The 17,910-nt window shown below is 39.3% G+C and overlaps 1 protein-coding gene across 5 annotated transcripts in view; it reads left to right on the top strand.

Moving 5' to 3' along the window:
- The window catches only part of Pi3K21B (phosphatidylinositol 3-kinase regulatory subunit alpha), a 519,263-nt gene that overhangs the window by 325,674 nt on the left and 175,679 nt on the right, over nt 1-17,910 (top strand). For all 5 annotated transcript variants that reach the window (XM_090372927.1, XM_090372928.1, XM_090372924.1 and 2 more), the window contains one exon: nt 9,338-9,545. In XM_090372927.1, coding sequence (XP_090229053.1) covers nt 9,338-9,545 — 208 coding nt within the window. The remainder of the gene's footprint in view (nt 1-9,337; nt 9,546-17,910) is intronic.

The raw sequence follows: 17,910 nt of genomic DNA, 5'->3' as shown, positions 1-17,910 counted from the left end.
ATACAGAGAAAATGCCAGTACCGTTCTTGGTACTACACTGACAGTGGTGAGAATGAAAAGGACCTGGGAGTAATTGTGCAGGCAGATATGAAGCTTTCTGAGCAGTGCAGACGGTCTGCAAGAGTACCTCATGGTATAGTGTCAATGATATACAGGAATTTTTCTAGCAGGGATAAGGAGGTGATTAACCCCTTGTATAAGGCAATGGTCAGGCCACACCTTGAGAACTGTATACAGGTCGGGAGGCCTCATTTCAAGAAGGATGTAGAACTGTTGGAACGAGTACTGAGAAGGGCAACAAGATTAGTGAATGGAACAAAGGGTTGCTCTTACGAAGAAAGGCTTAAGTTTTGCAATTACAGGGTCTGGAGACTAGGCACCTGTGATGTGACCTGATTGAGGTGTATAAAGCCTTGAATGGTTTGAGCATGCTCAATGCTGATGGGATTCTTCCTCTTGCTCAGAATAATCGCCTGAGAGGGCATAAATTCAAATTGAGGAAAAACAGTTGTAGGATAGATATGCGGAAATTTGCCTTTAGCCAGTGGGTGGTTGATTGCTGGAACAAACTTCTATCTGTCATTGTAGAAGTTGATAGCTTAAATATTCAAGGCAGAACTAGACAGACATTTGGAGAGAGTTAGGGATAGGTGAAACGAGAAGGGTGCTTTTTTTTTTTTTTGGCTGATGCTATATAAGCTTGATTTCTTGCATCATATGCCTTTGCTACTGCTAATACTTCCAAAACAAAGTGGTAAAGAAAAGTAAAAAAAAAAAAAAACTAGATGAGCCATCTGCAATACAAGGAACAATGGATGTAGAGGTTAAGGAGGTGTCAGACAACTCAGTCCTGGAACTCTTTGCAGAAGAGAAAGAAACTGACACAGGCCAGCATCCTTTCTTTCCGAAAAAAGAACAAAGCCTTCAGCCCTTTGAAAGCTGCCAAATGGATAAAAAAAAATCTAAATAATGGTCACATTCAAAATTTTACAATGAAATTGTTGTGGATTCTGATGAAATAGTGATGACATTAAGGCTATCCTGCATAAGCATGAGCTGACTTGCTTTTGCTTACAGGAGATGTATTTAAAAGCAAATGAGGACCCTTACTTGCATAACTGTTCAATTAGTGTTAGTATTAGCCATATGGTGCAAGGAAAAAATAAAATAAATAAAGGCGAGTTACCCGTCTTTGGACCCTTTCATGAAGCATAATGACTTTCTTTAGGTCCGGTCTCCATACTTGAACAGAGTATTCTAAGTGCGGTCTAACAATAACCATTATATAATGGGATTATTACGTCCTTATCTCTACTCGCAATTGTTCGACATATCATTGATAGGATACCACCGGCCTTCCTTGCAACCAGACTACAATGCTCGGAGAATTTCATGTCTGACCGTATTGTAATACCGAAGTCCCTTTCCTCCACTACTAGCTTTAGTTCAACTCCACCAAGTGTATAAGTTATTTTGGGATTACTGTTCCCCAGGTGCAATACCTAACACTTTGCTGGATTAAAGCATAGCTGGAATTTTTCTGACCATCTCTGAAGTCTATCTAGGTCACTTTGAAGAAGCTCTGCTTGGCGGCGATCATTAACTACTCTACCAATCTTTACATCATCTGCAAATTGAGACATCACACCTTCTATCCCTTCATCAATTTTGTTTATGAAAATCAAAAACAACAGTGGTCATAATACTGATCCTTGGGAAACCCCACTTTGTACATCAACCCAATCTGGGGAATAACCATTTATCACAACCCTCTGCCTCCTGCCCTGAAGCCATACCGCTATCCATCTAAGGATTTTTCTCTGTGATTCCAACCTGTTCCAAGGGACTGAGCCAAATACTTTGCTGAAATCCAAATAAACAATGTCGAAAGTATTCCCTAAGACCAGCTCTTGAGTGACCCTGTCAAAATAGCTAACCAGATTAGTTAAACATGATTTCCCTTTACAAACCCATGCTAAGTATCCTTCAGAATTCCATTTCTATCTAAATGATCTTGAATTCCACCCTTGACCATTGTTTCCATGATTTACTCTACTACTGAAGTTAGACTGACCGACTGGCAATTTCCCACTTCACTCTTAGAACCACCCTTATATATTGGATATACATTGGCACTTTTCCAATCCATTGGAATCACTCCCAACTCCAGTGATGTGTCATAATTAGCCTTAGTGGCTAATTATGACACATCTAATAATGACTAATAATGCACTCACTTGCCACCTCCCTTAAGATTATAGGGTATATGCCCATCAACTCCAGGAGCCTTACTGGCTTGTAGGCTGAAAAGTTTTTTTTCATTAAATAAACATGTGAAATTTCAACATCATCGGTTACATATTTTTCAACTTCACCCCCATAATTTCTTATTGACACAAAGGGTTTTTCTTCTGTAAATATTGATGCACAGTAACTGTTGAGTTCTTCTGCAACTTCAGCTTGTGCATCTAATATTATCCCACGTCCATTACATAAGGGTTTGTCCTTCTCTTCTTTGCATTTATATATGTGAAGAATTCCTTACCCCCCTTTGTCCACCTAACTTTATGCATACAGATAGTGCTGGGAATGGACCTGCTCACAGAGGAGTCACCATTCTTTTGGGTAACCATGCCCCTTTTCAAGCTGCACCACTTACCACTAACTTAGAGGCAGTATCAGTAGCAGTTTGTCTTATAGTAGGGTTCCTTTTAACTATTTTCTCCATCTATTTGCAACCTGGGGACAACTATCCCTAAGCAGACCTTGATAATCTCAGTAAGCAATTGTTATCTCCTTTTCTACCACTAGAGAATTTTAATGGAGACAGTACTCCGTGGGGTAGAGCTGACATCAATGGAAAAGATTGGACTATTTGTTTGTTCGAATTCAGTGACTTCCCTTCTAAATGTGGGCTGTTAACCTTCATGCCTACCCATACATTTGCTGTGATTGATCTCCCTTCTCTCCTCTCTCTTTGCTTATGGGAAGTTGAAGACTACCTTTCTGCTAGTGATCACTTCACCATGATATCCACTCTTTGTAAAGGGAGACCATGCCACCCTTCTAGGATACCACAGTGATTGTGCTGGCTGGAATTCCTTCAAATGTCTGGCAATTTGATATTGATACCACATTGATTGTGCTGGCTGGAATTCCTTCAAATGTCTGCCAATGCTTAATGCCATCACAGTCGGCCAGGAGCCACTTACTGAAGCAGTAAAGTACATCACAGAAGGTATTATTATTATTATTATTAGCTACATGGTGCAAGGAAGCCTGAGGCTTATGCTGCAACAGCCAAAAAAAAAAAATTCCAAGTTACCCTGAGAGAGAGAGAGAGAGAGAGAGAGAGAGAGAGAGAGAGAGAGAGAGAGACAAAAGTAGAAGGGAATCACCAAGAAAGAGAATGATGATGATATCCAGCTCAGGACCCTGGGTGTGCCAAGCCCATACTCACCAGATGCGAGCCCCTGGGGTTAATTTGTCCAAGCAGTGGCAATTCTTATTCCAAAGACTGGCTCAGTTTCTGTCATTTCCAAAACCGTGGTGAAATGCAGAATGTGCTGTAGCAAGAAAGGCTAAAAGCAAGGTATTGCTGATATTTCGTCCTTATCCCATCACAAATAATCAAATAGCCTTCAAACATGCACGTACGTGCCAATACATTACATCTTATATGTCAGAGTCAGAAGGGATCTTGGATCCGATTAATGTTTTCCATCACCTAAGCTTTTTTTAGGATCAGTGTAGTATGTGACATGTATCTGCCCTTTATTTTCCAGAAAATGAAGGGCAGATACATATTGTTCACTACATTTATCCTAGAACATAATAGATGTGCAATTGCAGACCCAGCTACAATTGCAAACACTCTAGTGGAGACATTTTCTAAAGTGTCTGCTGAAATATTGTATCCCCCAGTGTTTCTGTCCTTAAAACAAAAGCTGAAAAGCAGCATTTGAAATTGTCTTTAAATAACTGTGAGCACTATAACTAACCTTTCAAATAATGGGAAATAAAAGTGGCATTATCTCTATCCCAGAAAAATGCCATTGGACCAGATGACATACACTATAAAATGATTGAACATCTATCATCTGAATCTATAGGTTGCTGCTCTGTCACGAATATATTCTGTACTCTGAATGTATGTTGACAGAACTGATTGATCTCAAGATACACCTATACAACAGAATGTATCTTGAGATCAATTTCTGGACTCCTGGCGTTGAGGATCCAAAAATTCCAAACATTTATTGCCTAATTACACTGAGAAGCTGCTTGTGCAAGATCCTGAAAAGGATGATTGATGCCTGCTTCATGGTATTTAGAAGCAAATGACCTTATTTCCAGAATACAGTGTGGCTCCTGAAGGAACAGGTCAGCACTTGACCATTTAATAAGACTGGAAACATCTATTCAAGATGCTCTCCTCAAACTCAAGCACCTGATATGGAATATTGATTTTCTTTGATATGGAAAAAGCGTATGACATGGCTTAGAGATTTGGAATTTAAAAAGATATCTCTCTAACTTGGTCTTAGTGGTCATCTAGCCCCCTTTATAAAAAAACATTTTTTTTTTTATTAAACTGCTCATTCCAAGTTCATGTAGGGTCCATTCTCTCTCTCAACCTTATTGCCCAGAGGAGGGAGTTCCTCAAGGGCCAGTTCTAGGTGTTCCAGTGCTTTCTGCTATCAAAATTAATTCTATTACCAAACAGCTTCCTCTAACTGTAAACAGTGCCCTCTTCATTGATGACTAGCATATTTTTTCTGTCATGTACCATGTCAACTCTTGGGCAGTGGCTGATGGTTTCAGGTTCTCATTGCAGGGATACAAAAATGTATCCGATCAGACAAAACATCATTCCAGTAGCACCTGAAACAAAATTCTTGGAGCTTGTATTCAATAATAAGTTGACATTTCTACCACATATCTGCCAACTGTGGACAAAGCATATAAGGGGACGAAACCTCTTATGCACCATATCCTCCAATAATTGGGGAACAGACCACTCCCCAGTTATTTGAGAAAATGGCACATAAGAGGTTCACTTATGGGTACCAAATGTACGTATCTTCTAGAAACAGCATACTGTGATGGCTAGTCGAGTAAACTACCAAGCCATCCATCCGCATTGCTACTGGAGCATTCAGAACATCCCCTGTCCAGAGTTTATATGCTGAAGCAAATGAACCACCTCTCTCACTTCAATGAAAACAGCTGTTGCTAAACCATAACTTTAAACCGAAATCCCTTCCAGACCACCCTACCTGGACATCTGTTTTTGAACCACGATGGGAACACCTCTATAACACCCATTAGACTGCCAACCATCCCTTTGGTATTTGTATACAAGAGCTGCTCAGAAGAGCTTAACATCGCTGTAGACAATGTTGTCCAGTTACCAAGGCAATCCCTTCTGGCCTGGCATGCCCACTTTCTGCCATGAAACTTCTCCATTAATAACAGGGAAAGGCCAGTACTTGATCAGTCTACCTACAACTCTATGCACCCGTCGATCTTACTCTGATTTCCTATCTCCCATCATTGTTAGCTCTAAAATCAGAATTGTCTGTGGGATCTGCTACAGTCTTCCCAGATAGCACAGTATCTGAGAAGATTGCTTATGAGTGCAGTACACACACAGCAGAGTTGTATGCTAGAGAGCTAGCCTTGAGCCACATTAAAAGTAATAATTTTCAAAGCTGTAGGGTGTGGATTCTAAGTGCATTACTGTCCTTATCAATGATGAGGCATAATCCTCATCCGGGATTCGGCAAAAATTATATCTTCTTTATGAATCTGCATTCGACAACTGCTTCTGCTGAAAGCAGATGTCGAATGCAGCCGTACTGTGATCACAAGTAATGATTGACAGATACTGAAACCAGATCAGCACACTCCCAGAGGAATCAATCTGCCAATCCCCTATACAGACTATAGGCAAGTAATACACTTTAAATTACCCTCTCAGTGGCAACAATCTTGGCATGGGCACATCGCGAACAAGCTGTATCAGATAAAGCCTGTAATCCAATACTGACAGTCTAGTCTGCACAGAGACCATAGAGAGAAATTTGTTCTTGCTCACCAGTTGTTTTTGGACAAAATCATTTCATGCATTCATCCCTGCTGAGGGTAGATAACTCCCCTATGTGTGAGAATTTTAATACTTTTTTAACGATTCAACATATTTTAACTGTGTCCACGCTGTAAGACACAAAAGTATTTTTATTTATTTTTTTTTTTTTTATTATTTTACTGTTATTAGTCACATGACTGAGCCTTATACACTCAGATTTTATCTGACAACGACCATGTGTCTGCTGTTTTTAATTATTTAAAAGATTTATACCTTTTTATTCATATTTAAAGTGTATCTTATTTACATTTTGATATACTTTTATAGTTATACCTTTTTAACTTAGTGACCTAATTTCGGTCACTGAAATGTTTTAAATGTTATTTTATCCATGATCTGGTTTTGTTGCATTATACCGTTAGTTGCTAATGTTCCCATAAAACCCAAAACAAATAAACAAACAATCTCACTTCCATTTATCAAATTCTCATTCATCTATACATCTTGGCTCACTCAAGGCTAAATTATTTGGCTTTGGCATAGCTGATGACCCCTACTGCACCTGCAACACAAACGATGACTGGACTTGTGTTTTATGCCCAAATTATCACAACTTGAAGTATTCTCATTACAAAAAATCACAACCATCTATTTATAACAGAATAAAACTGCTATCACAAGCATCTATTTATAACAAAATAAAACTACTACAAGGCATTTAATATGCACGAGCAGTTTTTGTAGCATGCCAGGCGGCAAATAATAACACAGCAGTAACAGTTTCTTCAACCAACTAATCTCAGCAGATTATATTTCTTCACAGTAGGACTCATCCCACATGTGGTCATGTCCCCATATAGACAAATCAAAACAAGACTGGCCTGTCAGAATGTGTTTCCCGCCTAGCATGAACATGGATGTTTATGTGGACAATGCAGTGTTAATGAAAGTATTGGGTATGAATGAGTGCACTGTTTGACTGTAAAGCTTAGACTGAATGCAAGAGTTACATTATGTATAGGTTATAAGTTAGTATATAACAGATTAAATGTAATTCCCTGTGTGTTAAGAGTAAGTATGTAAGGGTGTATAAATGTGTAAGAGTATACATACATTGATTAGTTGGATTACTCATGTCACCTTTTGACATGATCAATGCTAAAAGTATGCTTACCTCATTTGCCACCTTTAATATAACTAGATAAAAGGTAAGCAAAAGCAGTAGCCATTATCAATCCACTACAGGATGGAAGCCTCCTCAACAATTCATGTTGAGGGAAATGGACCATAATCTGCCATGCTTGTCCAGTGCTGGTTGACAGATTGACCACATTTAGCAGTCAGAGGCTTGAACTCCGGTCTACTCAATGAGCGGGTGCTACTGCACTCCCACTCTTAACCACTTGGCTAAGGAGGCCTCACATAACTAGATAGATCCCAATTAATCCACTTACTTTTACATTTAGCTTAAAAAATTTCTCCTTCACTTTCCTTCCAGTTATGGGTATTCTACTTGTCATTCGTTTGGAGAAGTCTTAGTTAAAAACCCATTGAAAGCTGATAAGTTTCCTAGAAAAAGAGTTTCAATTATGCATTTGTTAGCCAATTTAAGATAGCTGAGAATAGGATTTATTCTTCTGAATCAGTTTTGATTTTTCAGCCCACGTAGCACATTGTCCTCTGAACAGAGACTTCTACAGGTCTAATACATGAAGACCATATGAAATGACATACTTTGACCAAAATAATTAATCCACCCTAGACTCCTCAAACAACAACAGCAAAAACTAGTGTTTCAGTACCAGAATTAAATGATTTTATGTGTGTATAAATTATGAAAATAGTTCATTAAAAAGGTGACTGAAACAACTAAAACAAGTCAGATATTTCTATCACTTATGTTGTTTGTCCTCAGTTGTTAGTGCTTAAAAAGTATGCAATGAAATAAATGATTTAGCTGTAAAATTACCCAGTAAAATCCACAATTGGATCACCATTGTAACAAACAGATCTGTTCATTTTCAGAAAAAATTGCAACATATTTTAGTCACTGAAGAAACTGCAGATTTTGCCATCCTGGAACAGATTTTTTTAAAGCATGCTGTCATGTTTTCAGTCATGGTCAACTTAATCTAATCAGTCTTAATCAGTGTGCACTATGTATACCTTTTATAATATATACATATAACTTTAATTTTATATGAAATTTTTTGAATTTTTTATGAAAATAGTTCATTAAAAAAGGTGACTGAAACAACTAAAACATGTGTCAGATATTTCTATTGAGGAATTTATTGTAGCTTAAACACAGAGCGTACAGATAAAGCAGAAATATATGAGCTTTCGGCTATATGGTAGCCTTCGTCAGAATTAAAATTCTGACGAAATTTTTAATTCTGACGAAGGCTACCATATAGCCGAAAGCTCATATATTTCTGCTTTATCTGTACGCTCTGTGTTTAAGCTACAATAAATTCCTCAATGAATCCAGAGCGCGTAGGCCTGTTTCGTTATGTTAGATATTTCTATTGCTTACATTGTTTGTCCTCAGTTGTTATTGCTGAAGAAATTATGCAGTGAAAAAACAATTTAGCTGTAAAATTACCCAGTAAAATCCACAGTTGGATCACCATTGTAACAAACAAATCTTCATTTTCAGAAAAAATTGCAACATATTTTAGTCACTGAAAAAACTGCTAACATCATCGAGATCAGAACTGAAATGCACCCCCTCATATTCATCAGACTTAGCCCCATGTGACTTATTTTTGTTTCTGAAGCTCAAGGTACCAGTGAAAGGCTATTATTTTGATGGTGTCAACCCCATTCAAAGAGGTGTGACAAGAACATTGAACAGTATACAAATCATGGTCAACTAGTCGTTACATTTGCTTCATGATCATTGCATGCGGTGTGTGGACACAGGAGGAAGTTATGAATAAACCAGGGTTAGTTTACTCATATGAGTACTCATAAGGTATCATTTTTTTCTAGCATCAGTCTCATTTTCCAATTGCCGCACTGTATGTGATATGTTTGTGGACAAGTGTTATTAAACTACCTAGTATATTAAGTGGGTTAATATGTATCCTATAGTCTTTGTCATGTTTTAATAATTGCTTACTTACTAGCAGTGTACTGTTAATACTAATTACTCTCGTAGATTTTTTTTTTTTTTTTTTTGCATTTTAATAAATTCCTTATTTATTGTCTGAATTTTTGTCAAATTTCTTGACAATTTTGCAGGAATACGTAGTGATGAGCACTGTGCTCGATGTCTGGAGCAACTGGTATATCAACTTCCAGCTCACCATCGATTAACTTTAAAATCCCTGATGATACACTTTTGTAGGATTTGTCAGATACAGTTTTCTCATGGTATTAAAGAACCTCCTACTATCCTGATACAAGGCTTGTGTCACATTCTTTTGAGGCCACCTTGGGAAAGAATAATGTATGTAAGAGATTATTTTATGTTACTTGCAGCAAAATAAAAACTGTATTATGTAAAAAATCTTTATCTCATCCAAGTTGATTTAGATATTTAATAGTCAGAATTTTTTTGTTCTTAGAAACCTGAGATTCCATCTGATATATGTATGATGACACCCATAGCATTAGCACTTAACTTTAATCAGCTTAAATCACCTTAAAAACTAGTTACTTATGTTGCCTCAACCTTTGGAATAAATTTTTCATACCAAAGCTGAGAATTAAGAATCTACATTCTGCAACAAACTGAATTAATTTATTCAAATTTGTAATTTCATGAAATGTATAATCCAAGGCATGTATCCATTTTTGTGATGACTAGCACCTTGAGTTGATGACTTCCATTTTGTATTTTTGTCTTTCCCCATCTCCTTCAACCCATGCAGGGTACTAGCATTAGCATTAGTAGAGGCATATGATGCAAGAAAGCAAGCTTATGCAGCATCAGCTGGAAAAAAAAAAAAAAAACTTCCACTTCACCCCTCTGTTTGTTCCACCAACCAACTAGCCGCTGGCTGAACGCAAATTTCCGCACTTCTATCCTACATCTGTCTTTCCTCAATTTGAATTTATGCCCTCTCAGGTGATTATTCTGAGCAAGGGGCAGAATCCCATCAGCATTAAGCATGCTCAAACCATTCAAGGCTTTATACACCTCTATCAGATCACCTCGCCGGTGCCTAGTCTCCAGATACTGTAATTTGCAAAACTTAAGCCTTTCTTCTTAAGAGCAACCCTTTGTTCCATTCACTAATCTTATTGCCCTTCTCTGTACTCGTTCCAGCAGCTCTACATCCTTCTTGAAATGAGGCCCCCAGACCTGTATACAGTACTCAAGGTGTGGCCTGACCATTGCCTTATACAAGGAAATAATCACCTCCTTATCTCTGCTAGAAAAATTCCTGTATATCATTGACAATACTCCATGAGCTACTCTTGCAGCCTGTCTGCACTGCTCAGAGAACTTCATATCTGCCTGCACAATTACCCCCAGGTCCTTTTCATTCTCTACAACTGTCAGTGTAGTACCACAGAGTTGATACGTTGCTCTGGGGTTGCTGTTTCCCATATGTAGTACTGTACATTTGTCAATGTTAAACTTCATTTGCCACCTCTCAGCCCATCTGCTCAACCTTTCCAGATCCTGTTGCAGCAGCATAGGTCCTTAACAACCCTGTCAACCTTTGTATCGTCTGCAAACTTGGACATTAAGCTTGATATACCATCATCAATATTATTTATAAATACAGAAAACAATAATGGACCCAACACTGAAGGACTCCCCTGAGGGACTCCACTAATAACATTAGTCCACAATGAGCAGTGTCCGTTGATTACCACTCTCTGTCTTCTCTCCCCCCCTCAACCACCCCTTTATCCATAGCAGCAATTTACCTCCAATGCCACACTGCTCCAATTTGTGCAGCAGTCTTCCATGTGCAACAGTATCAAAAGGCTTTCTAAGATCCAAGTATATAATATCAAAGTTATTCCCTGCATCCAGTTCTTTTGTGACTGCATCATAGTATCCAATCAAATTGGTCAGGCAAGACTTCCCCTTAACAAAACCATGCTGTGTCCGAGCTATAACTGGAGTCTTATCTAGATGACCCTGCAGTGCTTCTTTAACCAGTGCCTCCATTAATTTTCATGGAACAGAAGTTAAACTCACAGGTCTATAATTACTTTTGTCAGCCTTTGATCCTGCTTTGTGAATTGGGGTCACATTTGCATATCTCTGGTCTATGGGTACCTCCGCAGAGTCCAAGGTAGCTGTCATAATTATGGCTAAAGGTTTTCTTACTTCCTTTGCTGCCTCGTTTAATATAACTGGATAGATCCCATCCAGCCCAGGTGCCTTTCTTGTGTTTATCTTCAACAATTTCTCCTCCACTTTACTCTCAGTTATTATAAGATTATCTAGCTTACTGCCAGAGTTAAATACACCTCTGGCATTGCTCTCGCTGAATAACTCCTCATGTGTGAATGTCGATGCAAAATATTCATTTAGTTTGTTAGCTACCTGAGCAGGATCATCAACAGTTGAACCATCGATATCAAGTGGACCAATCTGATTCATCGCCTTCCTTCTAGAGTTTACATAAGTAAAGAACTCTTTGCTGTTTTTCTTTGCATCATTGCCAAAGATTCCTTGTAATCTGCCTTCGCCTGTCTAACCTCTTATGTAACTTGGTTACAGATCAACTTATATCTATCATAGGCTTCTGTGTCACGTGTTAATTTATATGTATCCCATGCATTTTTTTTCTCTGCCATATGTCTCATTAGTTCATCTGACATCCATTTAGGCCTAAACCTTGAACAATATTTTTTAGTTGATATGTAAAGCCTAGTAGCTTCCAAGATAAGACCCGGGGGTAATTGTGCACTCGTATATGAATTTCTCTGAGCAATTCTGAATGCTTCCCATTTTGAATTTGCTGTTGGTAACATCATCAGTTAATCCCACTGTATAGAATTTAAATACAGTCTCAGACCATCGTAGTTGCCTTTACGAAAGCAATAACCCCTCCCTTTACTCCTGATGGTAGTTACCTCTGAGTAAATCCCAATTCACCACACTGTGATCACTTCCACCTAGTTGTTCCTCTATCTGCAGATTCTTAATGCATGAAGAATCACTACTGATAATCAAATCAAGAGTATTACTCCCTGTAGTTGCCTCCCGAACATGCTGATGTAGAAAACAATCATCCAATAAATCCACAAAAGCCTTGCTAGTGTGTGAGTGAATCAAATTCCAGTCAATATCTGGGAAATTAAAATCCCCCATTATAAGACTCTCTGATTTACTGCAGTCTAATCTTGTACTACTACAGTCTAATCTTGTTAATACAAAGTTCAATGGCCCTAAATTGTCACGTTCTGTGTCTGTAGTAACGAGGCCCCACAAAAGTCTCAAAATTTTACCTTTTTTTTTTTTTTTTTTGGATATAATAATAATATCAAAAATAACTTAATTTAAATTAATAAAATAAAATAATAAAAGCAAAAGCCTTTTCTAACAATACAGTAATAGGACCAAGACATTTGTTAAAGATTTTATTTTATTTTTAAGTTAAACTAAGAGAAAAGCAATTAACGAAAATGAAAATATTGTACAGTATACAGGAGTACGAGTTAGAAGGAACAGAAAGAGGGAAAGGAGGACGGACTGAAGTTAAGGAGCAGTCCGCTCTTTGTGAGGTGAAAATAGGGATCTGGGGGTGGGAGTTAAAGTAGCAGGGGACAGGTGCCCCTGCATGATCACCAGAGGCCAATGGACTCTGTATCCCGCACTCAGAAGTTCTCCAGAGTGCCACCAATCCCGCACCAGAACAGTGCCGGCTGATCCTACCCTATAAGGGGTTTGCAGCAGTATCCCGCACTCGATGAGTGCCAGCAGTGTTCCTACCCTTAAAGGATTTGTAAGTTGTCAAGGCAGTGTCCTCTAGCAGAGAAGGAGCTAACCCACGCCAGTCTGATTCAGGCCTTGGGCAGCATGATCCAATGTTGTTCTCATTTCAGCAATCTTGGCTAGCCTCAGTGCGAAGATTTCCTGCGCATACACAGTTAGTGCCCTGTACGTGTTTTCATCGAGCAGCAGCGAGGACTCTTGGTTTCGTGGATTCCTTTGAATTGCGGTAGCAAACTTGATTCTACTGTTGTCATAGGCAGGGCACTCATACATGAGATGCCCCCAGGACTCTTCTTCTCCACAATGGCACCGCGGGTCTCTTTCAATCCCCATAGCTGTGAGTTTCTGACGGAAGGGGCCGTGTCCAGTGATAATAAACGTCATGTGCAGACCAGGTGAGAACCAGGGAGGGGCTATTGGGTGAGTATGGTTTATAGTTGGGAGGAATCGCCTCGTGATGTCTCCTTTCTGCGTGGTTTCCCAGCTCTGTTGCCATATCGCTTGTAGGTGTTGGGTGATTCTCCTCTTCTCTATCTTGGGGTCATTTGCAAGATCCAGCTGGAAATTTACTATTTCAGCTGGTGTTCCTTTCCTAAGGTGGTAATATAGGCCTCGCCTGACTACTTCTAGGTAGAGTGGCTGACAACCTGTTAGAACTTGCAAGGCAGGGGTGCTAACAGTGCGGCATGCCCTACTAATTGATAGCAGCATGAACCTTTGAATTGTATCCAGCTTCTGTTTGTTTTTTGTTAGTGTAGCTTGTCTATACCAGGTGGAGGCACCATAGCAAACAATCGGGACAAATACTGCTTTGTATATGAGGGTCAGAGCTTTGTGCTTCAAGCCCCAGTCGGATCTGCTCACCCTCCTGATCATGGCGGCATACTTCCGGATTTTGGTGGCTAGATATTTCAGGTGGTTATGGAAAGTAAGACCAGAGTCAATGTAAATACCTAAGTATTTAACCTCTGCGTACAGTCGGATGGGGGTGAAGTTTAATTTCATCGTAGGTGGTCTTCTAATTTGTAGTCTGCCCTTGAGGAGAATGGATTTTGTTTTTTCTGCCGAGATGGTAAGGTTGTGCAAGGCTGCCCAGTTCTGGAGCTTCACAAGCGCCGCATTTGCAATAATTTCCAAGGACGACCTAGTGTCCGCACGCACCAACAGGACAAGGTCGTCCGCAAAGGCCAAGGGCTCAGCCCCCCCAAGGTCCAAGCCCAGGAACTCGTCCAAGACAATAGACCAGAGGAACGGGCCAAGCACAGAGCCCTGCGGACAACCCCGGTGTATGAATCTGGTAACTGTCTGATATTTGTTAGTAACTCGTACTTTTCTGTTGGTTAGATAAGACTTCAAACTGTTATATAGATTTTTAGAAACATTTGAGTGCCGAAGTCTCCGAAGAACGCTGGGCCACCACAGGCGGTCTAAAGCTCCAGCAAAGTCCACCAATATAGCAAGAGAGTACTTGAAAGCTGAGTGCGTTGCTTGGGTGATTAGATTGTTGACAGCGTCTTCAGTGCTGCAGCCTTTTTTAAAGCCATATTGTTTTTCTGAGGAGAGTTGGTGTTCCTCGTAGCAGGCAGAAAGTCGAAACAAGAGTAGACGCTCCAGTAGTTTGGCCATCACGGAGAGTAAGGCAATCGGGCGATATGAGGCTGGGTTCTGTGGTGACTAGTCCGAGTTTTTCAGTATTTGTTTTAAGGTTGCAGTCTTCCATGAAGCTGGGAAGGTGCCCTCTGCCAGGCACTTATTCTGTAGGCTTAGAAGTATAGCTGGACAGGCCTCAGCGAATTTTTTGAGAACTTCTACTTCCAGCAGGTCTGCACCTGGTGTTTTTCCATCTTTCATCTTGTTAATTGCCAGGTCCATCTCAAAGCCGGTGAACGGGGGCTCCACCGTTGCTGTGTGGTATTCTAAATTCTGGTTGATAATTCCTTGTTGCTGTTGCATCAAGGGTGCCTCTTCAACAGGGTAAATGGTATCAAGAATGTTATTTATAGTGTCCTCCCAGGTATAGGTGGAAGTACCGTCTATTTTCAGTGTTGTATCAAGCACCTCACCACGTGGTAATTTATTAGTTACAATTTTGAAAACGATGCCCCAGGGGTTCTCATTTCCGGAGATAGACACCAGAGTTTGCCACGATTGCTTTTTGTTTTTGCGAATTTCTTTAGTATATTCATTTCTGACTGTGCGGTAAACCCCTGCTATTTGCGGTATCTGTATTCGCGGTCGCTGATTTAATATAAAATGAAACGTGAAAAAATGTGAATTTTAAAGCGCCATGAACATTTTCTGCCATAAAAAAAAAACATGGGCGTGGCTAACATTATCTTTCCCGGTCAAAACAGCACTCAGCGGGTGGGGGAGAGGGGGTGACTAAATCGTGAGTGTGGATGTTTCTCGCTAATCCTTGTTTAGTATGTGTTATGTCCTTGTCATGGAAGGTTTCATCGTTTGCTTTTAATTTATATGCTTATAAATTGATATGCTTACAAAAGTGATAAATGTACCATTTTGCAGTGTAAAACAGAGTTTTTCGAGTGTATTAACAGAAGAAAGAGAATTTATTGTGGACAAGTTCTTTCTAACCCGTACAAAAATATGGCTACAAATAACAAGGGAAATGGAATGTGAAATTATCAAAGAAGGTGATGACATTGGCGAATAAAATTGAGTTATTAGACAAAATTTCTAATGGTGAAAGTGTCTCCTCAGTGGCAAAACAATATAAAATCAATGAGTCAACGGTACAATCAATCAAGAAATCGGAAGAAAAAATCCGCTGTAGTGTCCGTGAAAACGCGCTAATTGCTTAAAAAATTTGCTCTGTAACTCGTGATGTTAAATTAGAAAAAATGGAAAAGGCTTTAAATCTGTGGATAGAAGACCGAACTCAAAATAAAAATTCCGTTAAATTCACTCATCATTCGTGAAAAGGCAAAACTCCTTTATCAACACTTTAGCGAAATTGGTGATAGCACTGGCGGGATAAGTTTTTTAGCTAGCAAAGGCGCTGGTTTGAAAGATTTGTTTGAAATTTCTAATAAATATTACATTTAATATTAAATTGTTTCTTATTTTCATTTCGATACCATATGCTTGCATTTCACTATGTACTGTCTATGTACATAGTTATTTTTTTTTTTTTTTTTTTTTTTTTTTTGGTTTGGTAGTTGTTGGCGCATCGGCTTCTGTGGCCATAGTGCACCTCCCAAGGTTTTTGCAGTACTTTGATCCAAGCCCGAGGCGGGAATCGAACCCGCGACCTTTGGGTTGCCAGGCAGGCACTTTACCCACCTGGCTAGCCCGGTCGGCGTACATAGTTATATTATGAAGGTACATATAATACATACATAGACAAAATTTTAGACTAGTTTTTCTTATATATTTCATACTTTTGAACAAAACCCATTTATTACTATGGAAGCCATAACTCAGTATTCGCGTTTTCGGTATTCGCAACCCCCGCGAATAGCGGGGATTTACTGTATATTTTGATATATACAATATTATAGTATCACAGTAAAAATAATTACAATCTTAATATAACACAGATTAAAAGGTTAAAAGTGGCCGCAGCAGAGGCAACTGTGATTCTTCCATTGCTTCTATTGGAATGAGCAGCAGTATTGAAAGCAAGGCAATGGAGATTTTCAGGACTGTTGGGAGTCATAGTGGAACAAATAAATACATCGGCTATGTTAGGGTAACTAAGAGTAGAAACAGGTGCATGTATATTTGCATGTACACCAATTCTAGGAGTATAGTTAATAAATTTGATGAGCGTGAAATGATAATCAAGACATCAAAGGCAGGGATTGTTGGGATATCAGAGACATGATGTCACACAGATATAAGCAGTGCAGTTTTGGAATTTTGGGAGTACAATGTGGACAGAAAGGATAGACAGGACAGGAAGGGAGGAGGGGTTATGCTGTTAGTTAAGAAACACATAAAATCTAAAGAAGTGCATCCAAATGATGTTGATGGACAATGCAATGTTGAGTCTGTCTGGTGTGACATAAGCACTGGAAAGGAAAAATGAGAGTAGGTGTATGTTATAGGCCTAATGAATCTCATGAGTATAATGAACAATTGGGCAGAGAAATAGAGTGGGCCAGTAAATCAGAATATCTTATAATGGGTGATTTTAACTTTCCAGATATTGACTGGAACTTGTGGATTGGTCAACTCGCACACTAGCAAGGCTTTTGTTAATTTATTGGATGATTGTTTTCTACAGCAGCATGTTCGGGAGGCAACTAGAGGAAGTAATACTGATAATCAGATCAAGTAAACTCTTGATCTGATTATCAGTAGTGATTCTTCATGCATCAAGAATCTGCAGATAAAGGAACCACTAGGTGGTAGTGACCACGGTGTGCTGAAGTGGAATTTACTCAAAGAGGTAACTGCCATCAAGGGTAAAGGGAAGGGTTTTTGCTTTTTTTAGTAGTAGTAGTAGTGGTATGTGATGCAAGAAAGCAAGTATATGAGCTTATGCATCATCATCAAAAAAAAATCACACCATCACTCCAAATGCCTGTCCAGTTCATCCTTAAATTTATTCAGCCTATCAACTTCCACAACGACAGATGGAACTTTGTTCCAGAAATTAACCACCCGCTGGCTAAAGGCAAATTTCCGCACATCTATTCTACATCTGTCCTTTCTTAATTTGAATTTATGCCCCCTTAGGTTCGTAATCTGAACAAGTGGAAGGATCCCATCAGAATTCAGCGTGCTCAACCCATTCAAGGCCTTATACCCCTCAATCAGATCACTGCGCAGGTGCCTAGTCTCCAGCCGCCGCAATTTGCAGAACTCCAGCCTCTCTTGGTAAGAGGATCCCTTCATTCCCTTCACCAATCTTGTTGCCCTTCTCTGTACACGCTCAAGCATA

The sequence above is a fragment of the Mastigoproctus giganteus genome, chromosome 4 (assembly GCF_048544385.1).
Source record: "Mastigoproctus giganteus isolate SK-2022 chromosome 4, ASM4854438v1, whole genome shotgun sequence".
NCBI lineage: Eukaryota > Metazoa > Arthropoda > Arachnida > Uropygi > Thelyphonidae > Mastigoproctus > Mastigoproctus giganteus.
The sequence above is the reverse complement of the archived record's forward strand: the minus strand, read 5'-3'. Positions and strand labels throughout refer to the sequence as shown.